Source organism: Amphimedon queenslandica, unplaced genomic scaffold, assembly GCF_000090795.2.
Source record: "Amphimedon queenslandica unplaced genomic scaffold, v1.1 AMPQUscaffold_13514, whole genome shotgun sequence".
In the NCBI taxonomy this organism is placed as follows: Eukaryota; Metazoa; Porifera; class Demospongiae; order Haplosclerida; family Niphatidae; genus Amphimedon; species Amphimedon queenslandica.
The window spans coordinates 304,297-320,435 of NW_003546250.1; the positions used below are offsets into that span (position 1 = coordinate 304,297).

At 38.3% G+C, this 16,139-nt stretch overlaps 5 protein-coding genes across 7 annotated transcripts; 2 read left to right on the forward strand and 3 right to left on the reverse strand.

Annotated features, from left to right (window-relative positions):
- Positions 1-583: 583 nt before the first annotated feature.
- On the reverse strand, positions 584-3,227 carry LOC100640525 (mitogen-activated protein kinase kinase kinase MLT-like). Its single transcript, XM_003383159.2, has 8 exons — positions 3,057-3,227; positions 2,916-3,003; positions 2,774-2,866; positions 2,635-2,700; positions 2,556-2,584; positions 2,145-2,228; positions 866-1,003; positions 584-595 (listed from the first exon to the last, which is right to left on the reverse strand). Exons 1-8 carry the CDS (start codon positions 3,198-3,200, stop codon positions 584-586), a joined length of 654 nt encoding a protein of 217 aa, XP_003383207.1. The 5' UTR covers positions 3,201-3,227.
- A 503-nt stretch (positions 3,228-3,730) lies between these two features.
- On the forward strand, positions 3,731-6,447 carry LOC100632694 (uncharacterized). Of its 2 annotated transcripts, XM_020001937.1 has the most exons (5): positions 3,731-3,819; positions 4,238-4,652; positions 4,844-5,173; positions 5,287-5,727; positions 5,855-6,447. In XM_020001937.1, the coding sequence occupies exons 2-5, from the start codon at positions 4,604-4,606 to the stop codon at positions 6,109-6,111; spliced, it is 1,077 nt and encodes a 358-aa protein (XP_019857496.1). In that variant the 5' UTR covers positions 3,731-3,819; positions 4,238-4,603; the 3' UTR covers positions 6,112-6,447. The 2 variants fall into 2 exon arrangements, with proteins under 2 accessions (XP_019857496.1, XP_019857487.1); XM_020001928.1 differs by lacking the exons at positions 3,731-3,819; positions 4,238-4,652 and having other exon boundaries at positions 4,663-5,173.
- A 318-nt stretch (positions 6,448-6,765) lies between these two features.
- Positions 6,766-11,282, reverse strand: LOC100640652 (26S proteasome non-ATPase regulatory subunit 11-like). Its single transcript, XM_003383160.3, has 18 exons — positions 11,171-11,282; positions 11,018-11,113; positions 10,829-10,959; positions 10,611-10,682; positions 10,473-10,530; positions 10,326-10,381; positions 10,218-10,273; positions 9,972-10,032; positions 9,890-9,911; positions 9,759-9,823; positions 9,287-9,363; positions 9,160-9,220; positions 9,017-9,079; positions 8,913-8,960; positions 8,760-8,837; positions 8,060-8,095; positions 7,899-7,950; positions 6,766-7,002 (listed from the first exon to the last, which is right to left on the reverse strand). Exons 1-18 carry the CDS (start codon positions 11,247-11,249, stop codon positions 6,860-6,862), a joined length of 1,254 nt encoding a protein of 417 aa, XP_003383208.1. The 5' UTR covers positions 11,250-11,282; the 3' UTR covers positions 6,766-6,859.
- A 94-nt stretch (positions 11,283-11,376) lies between these two features.
- LOC100632821 (uncharacterized) lies at positions 11,377-13,007 on the reverse strand. The gene is made up of 6 exons (XM_003383099.3): positions 12,686-13,007; positions 12,492-12,628; positions 12,224-12,310; positions 11,939-12,046; positions 11,622-11,842; positions 11,377-11,574 (listed from the first exon to the last, which is right to left on the reverse strand). The coding sequence occupies exons 1-6, from the start codon at positions 12,900-12,902 to the stop codon at positions 11,448-11,450; spliced, it is 897 nt and encodes a 298-aa protein (XP_003383147.1). The 5' UTR covers positions 12,903-13,007; the 3' UTR covers positions 11,377-11,447.
- Positions 13,008-13,043: 36 nt separating this feature from the next.
- On the forward strand, positions 13,044-16,131 carry LOC105314961 (protein DEFECTIVE IN EXINE FORMATION 1-like). Of its 2 annotated transcripts, none has more exons than XM_011409427.2 (5): positions 13,044-13,187; positions 13,266-13,488; positions 14,003-14,110; positions 14,206-14,316; positions 14,446-16,131. In XM_011409427.2, the coding sequence occupies exons 1-5, from the start codon at positions 13,084-13,086 to the stop codon at positions 16,078-16,080; spliced, it is 2,181 nt and encodes a 726-aa protein (XP_011407729.1). In that variant the 5' UTR covers positions 13,044-13,083; the 3' UTR covers positions 16,081-16,131. The 2 variants fall into 2 exon arrangements, with proteins under 2 accessions (XP_011407729.1, XP_019857511.1); XM_020001952.1 differs by having other exon boundaries at positions 14,206-14,289.
- The last annotated feature ends 8 nt before the right edge of the window (positions 16,132-16,139 follow it).

Below are 16,139 nucleotides of genomic sequence, written 5' to 3' on the forward strand. Positions count from 1 at the left end.
CGCGACCACACCCAAATTTTGGAGCACATGGCATGCTTTTTTAATTAACAAAATGGCTGCATGCAGCTAAGATGGCTCGATCCAGCAGCCACAGTACCACTTTTTCCTTACTTGAAGAATGATCTGATGGGACATGGACCTGCGCATAGACTGTTGGAGTAGATTGGTGTAAGAATTATCCTTGTAGCACCAACTGATACTGAGATACACACCGACAACTGGATTGACAGGACTTGATGATGAAGAAGATGATGATGATGATGATGAAGATGAAAAAAGGTGGCTGAACAAAACGGCCGGTTCGCCGATTTTTGGCTTTTCTCTTAGACAGGGCCTAGAGCCACGCTATGGGTACCAATGGAGTCCTCTGGTCAAGATGAGGTCCTCTAAGAAGTCTGGTAAGCATAGGAGCTCGTTTTCCCGGTTTAGCAAGGCTGCAAAAGTCGTGGCAGCCATTTTGTTTGGGGGTGAATCCTACTTAGTAACGCTACCGCGTTACTAATTATAATACAGGGACTTTGGCCCAATATTAAGCAACTTAAAATTTGTAAAGAATTTAATTTTTATCCGATTTAATCTAATTCTAATCTGAGGGCTAATAGTAGCGAACTATGAGACATGATGTGAATATGAATAGGCCAGACAGACAGTCAGACAGACATACCCACCACATACACACACCACTCAGACACACAAAGAGATCGCACCATTAATATACATGTACATGTACATATAATGTGTACATGTAAATATAAATAATGTGTACATATGTACATGTACATGTACATATAAATAATATGTACATATGTACATGTACATGTACATATAAATAATATGTACATATGTACATATTATATGGACCCACCTCTCCTTTGACTATCAGCCATGCCACCTGAAGTCCTTCCAGTCCTTTGAAAGGAATCTCTGAAGTTAAAATCTCCCAGAGGACCACACTGTAAGAGAAGACATCACAAGCAGCTGTCACTCTCTCCTGCTTAATGACCTACAGAGAGAGGGAGGGAGGGACCACTGGTAGAACACAGCTGTAAAGTGCTAGTGCACAATTGAATTGCTGATCAGTGACATAAATTTGGAAGGACATGAACACAAAACAGTTTCCATATGCAGGCAATGAGACAATATTATTAGTAACGCGGTAGCGTTACTAAGTAGGATTCACTCCCAAACAAAATGGCTGCCACGACTTTTGCAGCCTTGCTATATAAAAACTAAAGGATCCAGCCTATTTCAGATACATGTACACACACACACACACACACACAAATAGACATCATTCCAAAGATTATATCAAATCATTACAAGTTACATAATATAGTCAATAATGACTGGAGGAGGCTGTGTGTCTGAGTATAACTTTGACTGTACAGTGAATATACCAAGAGTACATAATAGTTATCTACTCTTGATTACATCATTATAAACTACATGCATACTATTGATTATAAGTAATACAGTATTACACTGTATTAGTATACTATTGATTATATGTAATACAGTATTAGACTGTATTATATACTATTGATTATAAGTAATACAGTATTACACTGTATTAGTATACTATTGATTATATGTAATACAGTATTACACTGTATTAGTATACTATTGATTATATGTAATACAGTATTACACTGTATTAGTATACTATTGATTATATGTAATACAGTATTAGACTGTATTAGTATACTATTGATTATATGTAATACAGTATTAGACTGTATTAGTATACTATTGATTATATGTAATACAGTATTAGACTGTATTAGTATACTATTGATTATATGTAATACAGTATTAGACTGTATTAGTATACTATTGATTATATGTAATACAGTATTAGACTGTATTAGTATACTATTGATTATATGTAATACAGTATTACACTGTATTAGTATACTATTGATTATAAGTAATACAGTATTACACTGTATTAGTATACTATTGATTATATGTAATACAGTATTAGACTGTATTAGTATACTATTGATTATATGTAATACAGTATTAGACTGTATTAGTATACTATTGATTATAAGTAATACAGTATTAGACTGTATTAGTATACTATTGATTATAAGTAATACAGTATTAGACTGTAATATACATGTATATACTGTTAGTCTTACTTCTGGGGCCATCCATGGGAAAGTGCCAACCAGAGACATCTGAGTAGTGTGTTTGTGGAACTTTGATGACCCAAAATCACATATCTACACACAAAGAGAGAAAAACAACCATTAATAAAGTAAAGGAATGCACTATTGCTGTAGCAGTATGTGTTTACACTTGAAGGAATAATTAAGAACAGGTAACACTACCAGTGGAAAGAGCGAAAGAATTTGTTGTTGCACTCTAAGAATCATTATTGTACAGCTGGTAATTTTGGAGGGAGATTTTGGAAAATTGGCCAAAAATAAACCTGTAATTTTGAACAATTATGCCACGCATAAAAGCAGTTCAAAATGGCTTAAATTAGAAAATGTCCAATTTTCAACCGACTAAAAAGCTGCAGCTGCTACTAGTTCATGTCACGTTACCTTGGCAGTAAGATCTTGAGCAATGACAACTGTAACAAAAAGATTATGTAATAAACAATTTAAATAAATAATAACGTACCATTTCTTGACTTTAAATCTCTATGTATCACTGGAATGGGAGCCTCAAAATGCAAATAATTCATTCCTGTACCAGAACGAGAATAATTATGTTTATTTCTAGCTGGCCCCTCCCTTAGCCACGCCCCTCATTTCCTCACCCATTGCTATCTGCTTGGCCCATAGCCTGATCTGATTAAAGTCAATGGTATTACTTCTCAAATATTCGTAGAGCGATCCTAATTCGGCATATTCTACAGCAAAATACATTCATAACTAGCTCCTCCCCCAGCCCGCCCTCACCAGTCACCAGGCAGTAGTTTGGTTTTGTGATTACGGCACCAAAGAACTGGACAACGTTTCTGTGACTCAAGGAGCTCAGGACCTCAGCCTTTAAAAGTATCGTTATCATAATGTATCATTTGCTATTGGAGCCTCTTGTACCTCTTTCTCTAGCTCCAGGAGCTTCTTGACTGCCACTATCTTATCCTTGCTCTTCCATTTTGCTCTGTAGACTGATCCAGCTGCCCCGCCGCCCAGTTTCTCGTAAAACTCCAAGTCCAAGAAGCTAATTTCAACGAAGGCCATTTTCTGTTGATTATTCCCGCCCCTGTTGGAGGTGTGGTAGTTCCATGGATACTGTCACGTGACCTGGGGCACTCCTGCATTCATTGATGGATGAGGATCAAGAGGAAACTCCAGCAGGAGATTCCTTTGACAAGACTGACGCCATTAGAGAGACACTGAGGAGCATAAGACAGACCCTCCAGTGTCCTATTTGGTGAGGAACGGAGTGCGGGTAATTTGGCGGCAAAACTGGTTAATTAATTTTATTGTCACGCCTCTTTTTTCAACGCCCACGCACAGTTTAGAGCAGTTGAAGAATCCATGCTTGACTCAATGCCTGCATCAATTCTGCAGGTAAAGCTGATTATAATTACACATTTTATATTATCAATATACATTAGAGAGTGTATTCAAACGGTCATATCAACTACAACAGCTGCAAATAAGCCAAAATGTCCGCTGTGCAAGGAACAAATTTGCAAACGGTTAGTAAATAAGAATAATTAATGGGATAATGAAAATCGTGTTATTTTTCTGTTATTTTTGTGAAGTGGTCTCACTGATAGCTCGAGAATGGAGGAAGTCATTTCAGCAATGAAAGACCTGGAAGCTGCACTGTTGATAGACACTGGACTAACATGTAAAGAGAGAGGGAAAGAGAGAAGTAGATTACAATAGTTTATGAAGTTATTTGGTGCGTTTGTTATTCTTGGTAAGATTGCCAGACCGAGAAAAAAGCAGCCAAGATTCTCAGCCAGTTATTTCCACCATTATTAATTGGATTTATAAGTTTGCATGCTCACCTGTCCTGGGGCCATTCAACCATGTCCTACTCCTGTTCAACTAATTTGTGATGATCTGCTTCGTGTATAATTGTTATCCTCCTAAATGAATCGGAAGCCAGATTTAAAAAAAATAATATTATAATTTTTTAAAACTCCTGTTTACTATCCTCTTGTTTTTATACGTGGTTATGATAGGCCATAGACTATAGAATACGTAATTATGTTATTATAATTATGTTATATATAATTATGAATTCTCTCTTGTTTTTATAGCTACTCCACCACCACCTGTTTCTCATTCCTCTCTACAAGCGGGCAACAGGGGAGGCGGTACCCCTGGGATTTTAATTCACTCTGTTTTACACCCAACACCTCAAAAACCAACAAGATAGCAGCAAGACTGACCTAATAGACATAAAGATGAGAGAGAGGGAGGAGGGTTGTAGGAGTGCTTGTGTGTTTGTATGTGATTTTACAGATGAATGGCTTGCTATGTTAAAAATTAATTGCACCAATTTCTGCACTCACTACATAAAAGGGTGGCTCCTAAGGATGCCGCCGTGTATTATGAAAATAACTTTCTCTAAGTGAGGTTTTGGTGGGGGAAACACTCTCTCCTTTTTTTTACTGATACTGAAGATGAGACTGGTCTTGTTATTGTATGTGGTTTTACTCGCTTGGGAAGTCGGTAAGGGAAAGATAATAAGTGTATGTGTGTGTTATATAGACGGCTAATCCAATTACATTATATTAGTGTATTGTTGCTAAGGGACCGGCAGAGAGAGGGAACGAGAGAGAGAGAGCAAGAAAGAATGCCTATGTTTACCTTAGTCTACGTGTCTCTTTTCTTCTATTCTTTCTTCTCTCCTGTCCTCGCAGAAAACCTGACGTGCACTTGCAATATTTGTGGTGACCATACAATTTGTGTTGTGGACTCTGTCAACAGTCACTGTTATGCCAAGACCTTCGTTAAAGGCAACGAGACAATAATAGGAAAGGGCTGCTACAGCGACACTGAAAGCACTATGTTTTGTAACACCTCAAGCAGCAGCTGGGCCACTGAGTGTTGCTCCAATCATTTCTGTAACGCTCGCCTTCGACCAGAGCTGCCCATCACTAATAGCACTACAGAAGTATCCATAAAACCAAATCTCACTGGACCTTTCCCTGGCCCTTTTCCTGGCCCTACCACTGAAGAGCCTACAGAAAGTAAGGAAGAGTGAGGAGAGAGAGAGAAAATGATGAATGACCATGTACTGTTGAAATACAATACCAATAAGACACAATGCACATATTTTGACTGTCTCTTTCTCTCTTACTAGATTTGCCTATCAAATGTCTCAAATACAATTCAAGAAAGCCTTTAAGAGGCAATCGTGAATGCTTCACTGCCATTGGTAGCTGCTACCGACTTCAGAGACTGGACCCTGTTAATAAAACTGTGCTATATTGGAAGTATGGATGCATGGTCAACTGTAGCAATGAAACCCGAAGGAGGGCCATCTTAGAGTGCTGTAACACTTCATCATGTAATAATGATACACAACATCTGCCTGAAGAACCACCAGCACCAATCACCAAAACACACATTCGAACCGCCTCTTCTACAGCAACGACAGCTGCATCTTCCACTGCATCTAGTACAAGACACAATGTCGTATCAACTACTCTACTATCCCCAACCAGTACTGAACTATCTCATTCTCATTCTACTACATCAAGAACTAACATTCACAGTCCGACACCAATCATAACAAACAGTGGTAAGTTAGGCCTCAGACCTGCATCACTTGTGTACTATTATTGATTTATGTTGCATGTGCATCACATGACGTTATTACATAAAATGTGAAAATGCTAATGTCACATTCCGTCTTTATCCCTTTCTAGGCGAAGTCATTACAATAGTAAAAGACTCAGAATCTGACTCTTTCTCCTTCATCCTTGTACCACTCTGTATTGTCTATCTCTTTGTGACGATACTTGTTGTTTCTCTCGTCGCTGTGATCTGCTACAAACAGAGACAGATAAGGAGACTAGAGACTACAGTGAGGGTCATGAAAGTGACACAGAAACAATCTCACAGTGGCTCAATGAGCAATGAAAGAACTAACAGTACAAATAATGATGGTAGTACATCAGTATGACATAAACTTATTCATGTTAACAAAATGTACAGTACAGGCAATAATGACATCAATCAATCAATATACATGGTACCTAATCCATCTATTTTATATTTATGACCAATCTATCACTTCCCTCACTTGCTTTCTCTCTCAGCTCTCTCCTCCTGTTTTTGTGTGTGTGTATGATACTTCTTATTTTGTGCTACATTTTTAAACACTATTACTAACAATTGTTGTCCTTATAAATAAATTAATATCTTTTGAATCAAAAACTCCTCCACTGGTATGTATGTACATTGTATATTATAATGGGCCTCCATTGATTACAAAGACAATTTACAAATGCTTCATCAAGTTGTTGCCAAAATACTTCAAATTGATCAATCAGTGATAGAGTAAACACTCATTCATAAGGTGGGGAGGTTACCAGCTGTCACTACTACACCAGTGAAACCAATGAATGGTTGGGTGGCTCAAGAATGAATCAGGTTACATATCAAAATGTTTAATTTATAAGAAACTGTGTGTGTGTGTGTATGAAAAGCTTCTTTGATTATACACAACAGGAAGAATTGTGGTAGAACAATTCAGATTTGGGCTTTGTTCTACAAATCAAGAGCACCCAAGCCCTTTCATCCTCTCTCTCTCACTAGACACTATAAACTCAGAAAATAAAATTAAGAGCCACTCCGCATGATCTTACATTAGCAATGTACATATACATGACTGTACACATGAGTATACAACAAATCAAAATGATGAGCTATCATTGGACGTGTTTGGCTTTCTGATACAGGGAGTCTACCACTTTCCCTAACTGTCCAATGGTTCCAAGGGCTTTAGTGTAGGTCTGATCAACGTTGCTGTCTTCAAACACGACTAAAATACCTTTGCCCTGATCCAGTATACCTAGAATAGAAAAGACAAGTAAGTGTATAATCAATGTGTGAAAGAGAGAGAGGGAGGGAGGGGGAGAGGCAGGGGGGCACATGAATAATATTTGAAAGGCAATTCATCCAAATCATTGAGTAATTCAACTGCAATCAACATGTACCACATAGTCTGGATGCCAAACATAACTTTTCTTTACCTACACCTCACGAATATAAAACCACACACACACACACACACACCGTGATAATTCAAAGTAAAAAAAAGAAAAACCAATTAATGGCTGAATGTAAATGGGCCAATAGACCACATTAATGTACGGTATATATCAAAGATGAGATTCAGTGATGCATCTGATCACTGAATGAAAATATTATAACAAGGTGGTGTGATGTGATGTGATGTGTGTATGTACATGTATCTGTGAAGAAACAAACCATCACTACCAGGAGATATGTGTGAACTACAGTATATGCTGGCAAAACCACAAATGATGACACAAGTAAAGAGAGAGAGGAGGGGAGAGAGAGAGGAAGGAAGATGTAAGAAAACAATTAGAGACTACAGCCTCTACAGTCAATAGTACTCCTGCTATATATACACAACATTATAATAAGATACACTATAAAGTAGATACAAGTACTGTGTAACAGTAGGTTGTATAGTAGGTACAGGTACAGACCACAATGAGGAGTTGTCACAGAGACTATCAGATGAAAGGCCCCACTCTCAACCTGTGGTTAGGGAACACCTTTGACCATAAATTACTACTACTACAGTGCGGGGAATGTTAATGCTAGCTCTACCATATACTTATAATTGGCCGGCAATTACTATTTACTCGAGATTCGCTTCCTTAGTTATATCATTTGCCAATTTAAGTAACCAAAATAGTTCATTAGAATTTGAATTACCATGAAGGGTCTTATCTAGAATCATCTGAGATAGTTTTTGCTCTATAGCATCCTAGAAAAAGAAGAGGGAGGGAGGGAGGGAGGGAGAGAGAGAGTGTGGTATGGAGTTATAAAAATGAATTATCAAGGGATAATGAATACAGTAAACACAAACAACTCACCTGTGGAAGATTAATGAGCTTAGCAACATGATCCACCTGTCAAAGAAATAATGATACACTGTTACATTCAGATGGTTTTCATGACACTCTTTTAAAGCCGCCATAGTACACGTACATATACATATATTCTCATTCTTCTGTCTATCTCTCTATTATCAGGTACCACCTATCTCTCTCCCCCTCTCTCCCTCCCGCTCTCTCTCCCGTCCACTTCAATAGTTATCCTTTACAAGCAAACAAGACTGTTCCTGATTAACCATCCATAAAACAGTCACCACTTTCTCACACACCAATTACTAAGACATCTCATACGCATGCATACACACACACACACACATATTAGTATACATGTACATGTACATGTACATGTACATGTACATCTGCGGTAGTCCCTATACCACATAAAACAAGTAAAACACTACATACTACACAATATAATAGCTCATGTTCCTTCCCTTTCTCTCCCTCTCTCTCTCCCTCTCCCACCTAATTCACTAAATAAGTCATGGCCAAGAGAACAACAATCCATTTATAAAATTGACCTATTCATGTACCATAAAATAGATACAAACACAGCCTCTCCTTTGTTCCCATTGAAAAGATAACAATAACAAGAAATACCAACCCCATGACACCCATTCCTCCCCCCCCCCCCACTAAGATTGCCTCTCTCTCTTCTCCCTTTGACCCTCTACTGTACCTCTACACGTGAAAAAGGTTCAATGATTCTTAGTAGATTCTGCTCTAACAAAGTGTCGTACAGTGCACCCAGATGCGACTACACAAAAATAAAACAATTAATATACCATACGGTCAAAATAAGAGGACATGGGCTACAAAACCACGTGTGTACCTTAACAATGGGGTCGCCTTCTATGTACTCATTGTGCTGCTTTAAAATCTAATTAGGATGTATGTAATTTGTAATTAAATGATAAAGATTAAGTACACACGCACTGTCTTGAACTCTGCTATAGAGCGATTCTGACTGGCTTTGGCAATCTGCTGCATAGCAATGAGCTAAAAAAAGATTAATTACATGTCAATTTATATATAATATATATGTGTGTGTGTGTGTGTGTGTGTGTGTGTATGTGTACCTCTGGTCCTGTGTAACGTAGTGCTAGTTTACCAGTAACAATAGATTGGACATCATCTGCCCTGGGATAAGAGAGAGGGGGGAGGGAGAGGATTTGATATAAAGTTAGTAAGGATGTCCTTCCTTACTGGTTGAGCATGACCTTGCAGAGTAACATATACTTGAGAGCAATGACAGCTTGAGGATCATCAACTGAGTCATAATTCTGAGAGAGAGAGAGAGAAGATTTATAGAGTAAAATTATAAAATCAAACACTAATAATAACAAATGATAAACATGCAGCAACACCTTAACCGCAACAAACAATCATCATTTAAGAAACACTAACATGGGACGCTACATATGGAATACGCATGATCTTGTGAGCATAGCTTCATAATAATGAGGAATCATTAATTACGAAGGAATTAATTTACAATTAAATAAATAAAAAACAATAAAATGGTTGAGTGAACAACAGATATCAGACTCCGTACACATGTACCAGTTCAACGTCAGAGGACATGCACAACCTTTGATGAGTAGTGGCTCTAATTGAGGTACAATTCACTGCCACACCACAAGAAGAAGGGAAGGGTTACACCACCAGGGAAACTAACCTCAAAGGCTTCGTAGAAATAAGAGTAAGAGGTTTTGAAATCCTTCTCTTCAGCATGTATGATACCTGGTAGAAGAGAGAGGGAGGGAGGAGGAAGATTTGAAATATTAAATAAGATTCTATACTAATAACCTGATTGGAGATCCAGTGATGCCTTTAAAAAGAGAGAAATAAACAAATACATAAAAATAATACACAACATGGCTGAATGTACCTGAAGTTTGGGTGGGCAGTAGATTCCATTAGCTGTTGTCTTAGCAGAAGTGAGTGAAGCTCTATTAGTACATAAGACATGTATATGTAACAGATGAAATATATAAACATGGAAAAATCTCTCCTAATCATTTTTGGGAAAATCTGGCCTCAGCTCAAACTTTCTATACAACATAAGTACATGTATATATAAAAATGCAGTAGTATAAGTATCAAATACTGTTAAATTCTTCTGATATTTAGTTACCTTGATTTGCTCACATTTCCCAGCTTCTGGTAAGCCTTGCTCTCCAACAGCTGCACCTACAAGTACATTATACGCCAACCCCTCCCTCCTTCCCTCTCTCTCTCGTACCTCAACCAGTAATGCTTTGTCATCAATCTTTTTGAGTTCTCTCAATAAAGTTGACGCTACAGGAATACTCATAATAACAATATTATTAATATTATATTTAATATTATCTAAATTAATTTAATAATTATTACAACTAGTTATACTGACCAATCTTCAGAGCTTCATTGTAATCTTGTCTCTCAACATAAACTAATATTAACCTTGACTATTAATAGAAACTGAAAGTGAACAAGGTACCAACAGATACAACACAGAACTCTTGATACTTTATTAATACACACATACCTCTAATGCTTGACGCAAATAAACTCTGTTTTCAGCTTTAGCCCAACTAATGCAGTTCTCACATAATGGAATCTATCATGATACAGCACAACAATGTGTAAAGGTCATTTTAATTAATGAGAGTTTAATTAATTAAAAATCAATAAAAGATGTGAACACATGGAAAAGCATGTACATGATCAATAATAATAACAATAATAATAATAATAAATAATTACCTCTTTTCCTTTCCTGGCTATTGCTCTCATGTTGAGGAACTGATCAACCAACTCACGGATCAGTTTGGCGGCTTTTGCCTTAGAGAACATACCCACAGATCCTTTCATCTCCTCTATTAGGCTGTATAAGTCTATTAGCAGACACAAAGAGGTAAATATGGTGAAGAACAATACATATAATGGATTTACCGTCCGCCATTTCATGTTTAGCTTGAGTCTGACCAAGTTTTGTAATGGCGAGTTCCTTTACTTTTATTATTTCTTCACCTTTTGCAGGAGATTTTACTGAAGGAAAAAAGAAATAAATAAACTACCGATAGTTTGGGGGTACTGTGAATGTACTTATTGCGTTCAACAGATCAATGGCCTCGTTGATATTGTCTTTAAAAAGTAACTGCTCGACTCTCTCCAGATCCTCCATTTTAAAAATATTTCCCTCCTTTGAAAAGGAGTTTATACGGTATACTGTTTACGTCCCACGCATTTGAGCTCGCCCACGCAATCCAGCCCCACCCAAAGCCTGCAAAAGTTTGCTAAACGACACAGGATTGATTACACAAGTAATTATGAAAGGAAACACGTTCCAAACAGAGTTACAACCCTCTCTCTCTCTCTCTCTTTAAATGATAGTCATGGGTTTGAGTCCATGGGAGGGGAGGAGTGGTGGAGCAAACACAGAACCATTAAAGACAATGTTGGCCTTTGTCTGATCAGGGGGAATGGGAACAAAATCAGTTGAGAGAGACCTTAAAAATTAAAATTAAAATAAAAAATAGTGTAACTCTTTCCTTACAAGCCCTCTTGAACAATCTTGCATCTTTCAGCGGTTGCAGGTGGAGCATGTGCAAAAGCTTGACGAGGAGAAAAGTGACAGGACCTATCAGAAGAGGAGGGAGAGGAGTAGAGCCGAGAGGGAGAGAGAGGGACATCCTGGGGCGTCACGGAGAGGCCAAGAGTGGCCCGAGTGGAAGGAGAGTCCTGGACAGGTGCAATGTGACCATCAGGATGGGGAGACTGTTGAAAAGATAAAAGATTTGATTATCTTTTGTTACCAACAATAGCAGTGAATATGTGTGTGTGTGTGTGTGTGTGTGTGGGTAATCCTTATACTGTATATATCTCTGGCATTCCTTCAAAGAATGACGAGACCTCTTGGTTAAGACCCTCAATACTTCTGCGAGAATGTTGGTCTTCACTTTTATTAACATAGCCATGAAGCTAAAAGAGAGATAAGGAGAGAGGGAGGGGGGAGGGAGTGGTAATGTCATCTTCATAGTTGTGAAGCCACAATTGGCCACAAAATTGTAGTATCCAGGAAGGGAAGGTTGAGAAGCGAGAGAGAAAGAGGAAGTGAGGGTTTCGCGAGCAGAAAAGACAAGATTTATATATACATACCTTCTTGATGGATTCCGCATTAGAGAGAGAGTTAGATCTTCTGTGATGGTGTTCAACGTCACAATCCATGTCGACCTGCGTTTCAAACTAAAAAGAGTGAGAGAGACACACGATAGGGATTATTCTGCTTAAAGAGTGATTTTCTAAAAATTCTACAACAACAGAACTTGTTATGACAATGTCAATCATTGTTTATTAATTAGAGAAAGAGGGGGCTGGGGGGGCAGGGGAAATGGTGAACATATCACACCATTAGTACAAATAATACCTGATACTGTTGGGACGTAGTATCAAGCAGGGACGTCAGGGAATTTGCCCTCCTAGGGGGGGTCAGTACACTCATGGGAAGAAGAGGAGAGGAGGGAGGGGAGAGTGAGAGACCAGCCACCTCTTCAGTAAAGGAATCTAAAAAGAGAAAGAGAGAGAGAGTAGTATGAAGAATATAATGATAGAGAGGAGTACCTCTTTGAGCGGGTGAGTGATTCTGCGGTGGATCTGTCGCGTGGCTGTGCTTTTGAGTAGACCTGATTGGAACGGAGGAGGAGGCAGTGGTAGAGGAGGAGGAGGAGTAAGATGAAACTGGTGGTAGTGGTTGAGTTCCCTGCTGCTGCGACTGAAAGGATTCGTGCATGGCTCTCAGCGGGCGAGGATAGCGCGAGACTAGAGTAGGGGTGGACATATCTGGCCTGCAGGCAACGGAGGGATAAAGGCTAGCGGCAAAAAGAAGATAAAATGGCAGCAAGAGTCACAATTCTATTCTACTCACAGTCTTGCAGTTAATTAATTTTGACCACACCCACTCATTGAGTGGGCCACACCTACTTTTGCCACTCCTATGAAAAGCATAAAAAATCAAAATCATGGAGACTAGCTTTCTTTTCCATTTATTTGAGATATTTTTATTGATTTGTAGCATTAGAACATCATCTGGGGATCAGCCTAGTCCTGATGCAAAAACTAAAAAGTAACCATTACACTTTTTGTGACTTTATAGTAAATCAAACTGATACTTTTTAAATTTTTGTTTTATATAATTTTTTAGATGCACCAAGTTCAACTCAAAGATACTTTGGACATCAAAGTTAAGAGAGTCCCCACTGGTTGGTACGCCACTCCTCATTGACATTGACGGTGACAGTTTAAGAGATATCATCGCTCCATCTCATTCCGGAGAGGTCTGGGCCATTCACGGGGAGAATGGACATATTGTGGACAACTGGCCATTTTATGTAGAGGGTCGCTCGTTTTTTGCAAATCCATTACCTGTACGTACATGTATGTACATGTACATATACACATGTATAGCTCTCATATTAAATATCGCACAAAAGTTTTGCATATTATTTTATAAAAATGCATAATTAGATGTATTTTTGCCAAACATTATTTTTTTGCAACTTAAAAAAATTTGTAAAAAATCCAAATGTGATCGGAATCAGCTCAAACTTTCTACACAACATAAGAACATGTATATGTATCAGAAAAAAAATATAAAAATGAAGAAATCTCTCGTAGTCATTTTTGGCGAAATTTGGCCAGAGACCCTGTACTATAGTACAGGGACTTTGGCCCGATTTTGGAGCAACTTTAAAAATTCGTAAAAAAATCTAAATGTGATCGGAATCAGCTCAAACTTTCTACACAACATAAGAACATGTATATGTATCAGGAAACATTATAAGAATTGAAAATACTCTACTTTTAATTTTTATTGAATTTTACCTGTACACCAGATTTGAGATTTGATACTTGTACTTCATAAGTCTTTCATTATGATAGTACGATATTGATACTGATGGTGTCACTGATATACTGCTAACTACAACTGATGCAGAGGTACTATTCCTCACTATCAATGGAACGCTATTTCATGGGGAAACAATCAAAGTCAGGATAATTATCATTCTTCTTGTTTTTCAGTTTCATTTTGTTCCTATTTCATATTAATTCCCTTTCTTATTTTAAAATTTTCATTTCTGTAGGTCCCTCCCTTAAGAGTCAAGAGGGATTGGTACAGTCTGGATAAAGACTACATCAAGAGAGTAGCTGAAGAAATGACTAAACAAGTGGGCCAACGCTTCCAGTATAACCCAGTAATAATTACCAGCTGTATAATATTAGCAATACAAGCATGAGCAATTATACCAAGACCCTTTATACTTTAGCTTTTATATTTTTGTGTCCTCTCATTTTTTTTACTGCATTTTTTCTTTCCTTTTTAGAATCCTGAGGGGACATCCCACGAGACAGGTCCAACTGAGGCCCCTCCCCCCTCTCCTTTCTCTCAGTTTGATGATCAGTTTGGAGCTGAAGCTGATATCCTTTACTCTCGTCACCAGCCCGGGGAAAGACCCTCTGGACTCGACCCTAAAGATGAAACCTACGTCTTTGTTGATCCACACATCCTTGCTACTCCAGTAGTAGCTGACATTGATGGAGATGGAGATGAGAATGAGCTAGTACTGCCTGTTAGTTATTACTTTGATCGCTATCATTACGGGTTTCAAGAAAACCTCGCAAGGACTCGACTCAATAAAGATGAGCTGTCGAAATATGCTGCGTCAGGCCTAGTCATTGTTAATCTAAAAACCAAACAGATTACTAATCAAAGATTGATCAGTTTGACAGCAATATCATCTGATCAGCCATCATACTTGTTGGCACCTCCAACCGTTGTCCGATTGGGTCCAAAGGATCCACTGAGTATCATTATAGGATGCTCCTCTGGTTCCTTGCATGTGTTTCAAGGCCCTAGTCTAACGCCAGCGGCAGGGTTTCCAATAATGACTGACTCCATTACAGCTCAAGTATCAGTGGGGGATGTCGTGGGTAATGATGATCAGTATGAGCTAGTTGTGGGTGATGCTACTGGTAACGTTATATGTCTTGATAAGTACGGCAAGCAGTTGTGGGAGTATAATGTAAAGGCACCAGTAGACACAAGTGTTAGACTATTCAACTTTAATTCTGATAGTTCAATGGAGGTTATATTTGTCGACAAGTTTGGTGTCGTTTATGTATTGAATGGTACGACGGGCCAGCCAACTCTCTCGTCTCCTTTTCTCCTCAATACCCTTATTCATTCCTCTCCTCTTCTGATGCACTTAAAGTCGGTTGATGATGATTATCATCTTGTAGCGCTCGTCCCTACAATAACTGGCCTCTATTGCATTGATCTACACACTGCTTGTGTGTCTGAGGTACAAATGGAAAGGGATTTCATGCCGTACGTTTTACAATCTGATCACATAGACCCGTTTAATCCCGGCCTTGAAGTATTAATCAGTTCACTCTCGGGCGAATTAGCATGCATCACGGCTGATTCTTATCATCCTACGGAACGGGAGGTAAGCATTGAGACCTGGCCTGGGGAGACTATGGGCAACGGTAACTGGTTCACCCACAAGGGTAGTCTCTTTGCTCTATCTGTGGCACGAGGACTCTCAACACGAGATGCCTCCGGAAAGAGTTTTAATTTTGGTTTTAATGTATACGATGCAAAAGCATCAGAGACCAATCCCAAGGAGTACAGCATTGAATTGAGTGTTGGTGGGAGGTATACTTTACTGAGTGATAGGGTCTTGCTTAATAAATCAATGACTCATTTCTTATATACTCCAAAGACTCCTCCTGCTCCTCTCTTTGCCGAGATGATCCTAAAAGTATGCAATACTCACTGGCAGTGTGACACTGCTTCGTTTAGTGTCCGTTTTAATTTAATTTTTGAAGAAGTTCTTGATTGGATCTTGGCACTACCTTTTCTAGCATTTGTCGCTGGGTACTTGTGGCTACTCCGAAATGAAACTGATGTATCTTTACCCATCGCATACAATGAGAACTCAAGAAAAATAATGTAGCTTTTTATAATTATAATTTTAAAATCAATATTATTATTAATTTTTGTGATTATTATTAT

Coding starts and splice junctions, on each gene's coding strand:
- LOC100640525 (XM_003383159.2), bottom strand. CDS start 3,200: ATGGCCTTCGTTGAAATTAGCTTCTTGGACTTGGAGTTTTACGAGAAA. Junction 2,585..2,634: donor AGATTTAAAGTCAAGAAATG/GTACGTTATTAT, acceptor TTTTTGTTACAG/TTGTCATTGCTCAAGATCTT. Junction 2,229..2,555: donor CTCAAGATCTTACTGCCAAG/GTAACGTGACAT, acceptor CTTTGTGTGTAG/ATATGTGATTTTGGGTCATC.
- LOC100632694 (XM_020001928.1), top strand. CDS start 4,675: ATGTGTGTGTTATATAGACGGCTAATCCAATTACATTATATTAGTGTA. Junction 5,174..5,286: donor CACTGAAGAGCCTACAGAAA/GTAAGGAAGAGT, acceptor CTCTCTTACTAG/ATTTGCCTATCAAATGTCTC. Junction 5,728..5,854: donor ACCAATCATAACAAACAGTG/GTAAGTTAGGCC, acceptor ATCCCTTTCTAG/GCGAAGTCATTACAATAGTA.
- LOC100640652 (XM_003383160.3), bottom strand. CDS start 11,249: ATGGAGGATCTGGAGAGAGTCGAGCAGTTACTTTTTAAAGACAATATC. Junction 11,114..11,170: donor TGATCTGTTGAACGCAATAA/GTACATTCACAG, acceptor TTTTTCCTTCAG/TAAAATCTCCTGCAAAAGGT. Junction 9,912..9,971: donor ACTGCCCACCCAAACTTCAG/GTACATTCAGCC, acceptor CTCTTTTTAAAG/GCATCACTGGATCTCCAATC.
- LOC100632821 (XM_003383099.3), bottom strand. CDS start 12,902: ATGTCCACCCCTACTCTAGTCTCGCGCTATCCTCGCCCGCTGAGAGCC. Junction 12,629..12,685: donor TCACTCACCCGCTCAAAGAG/GTACTCCTCTCT, acceptor TTCTCTTTTTAG/ATTCCTTTACTGAAGAGGTG. Junction 11,575..11,621: donor AAGATTGTTCAAGAGGGCTT/GTAAGGAAAGAG, acceptor TTAATTTTTAAG/GTCTCTCTCAACTGATTTTG.
- LOC105314961 (XM_011409427.2), top strand. CDS start 13,084: ATGGAGACTAGCTTTCTTTTCCATTTATTTGAGATATTTTTATTGATT. Junction 14,111..14,205: donor TTCATGGGGAAACAATCAAA/GTCAGGATAATT, acceptor TCATTTCTGTAG/GTCCCTCCCTTAAGAGTCAA. Junction 14,317..14,445: donor AACGCTTCCAGTATAACCCA/GTAATAATTACC, acceptor TTTCCTTTTTAG/AATCCTGAGGGGACATCCCA.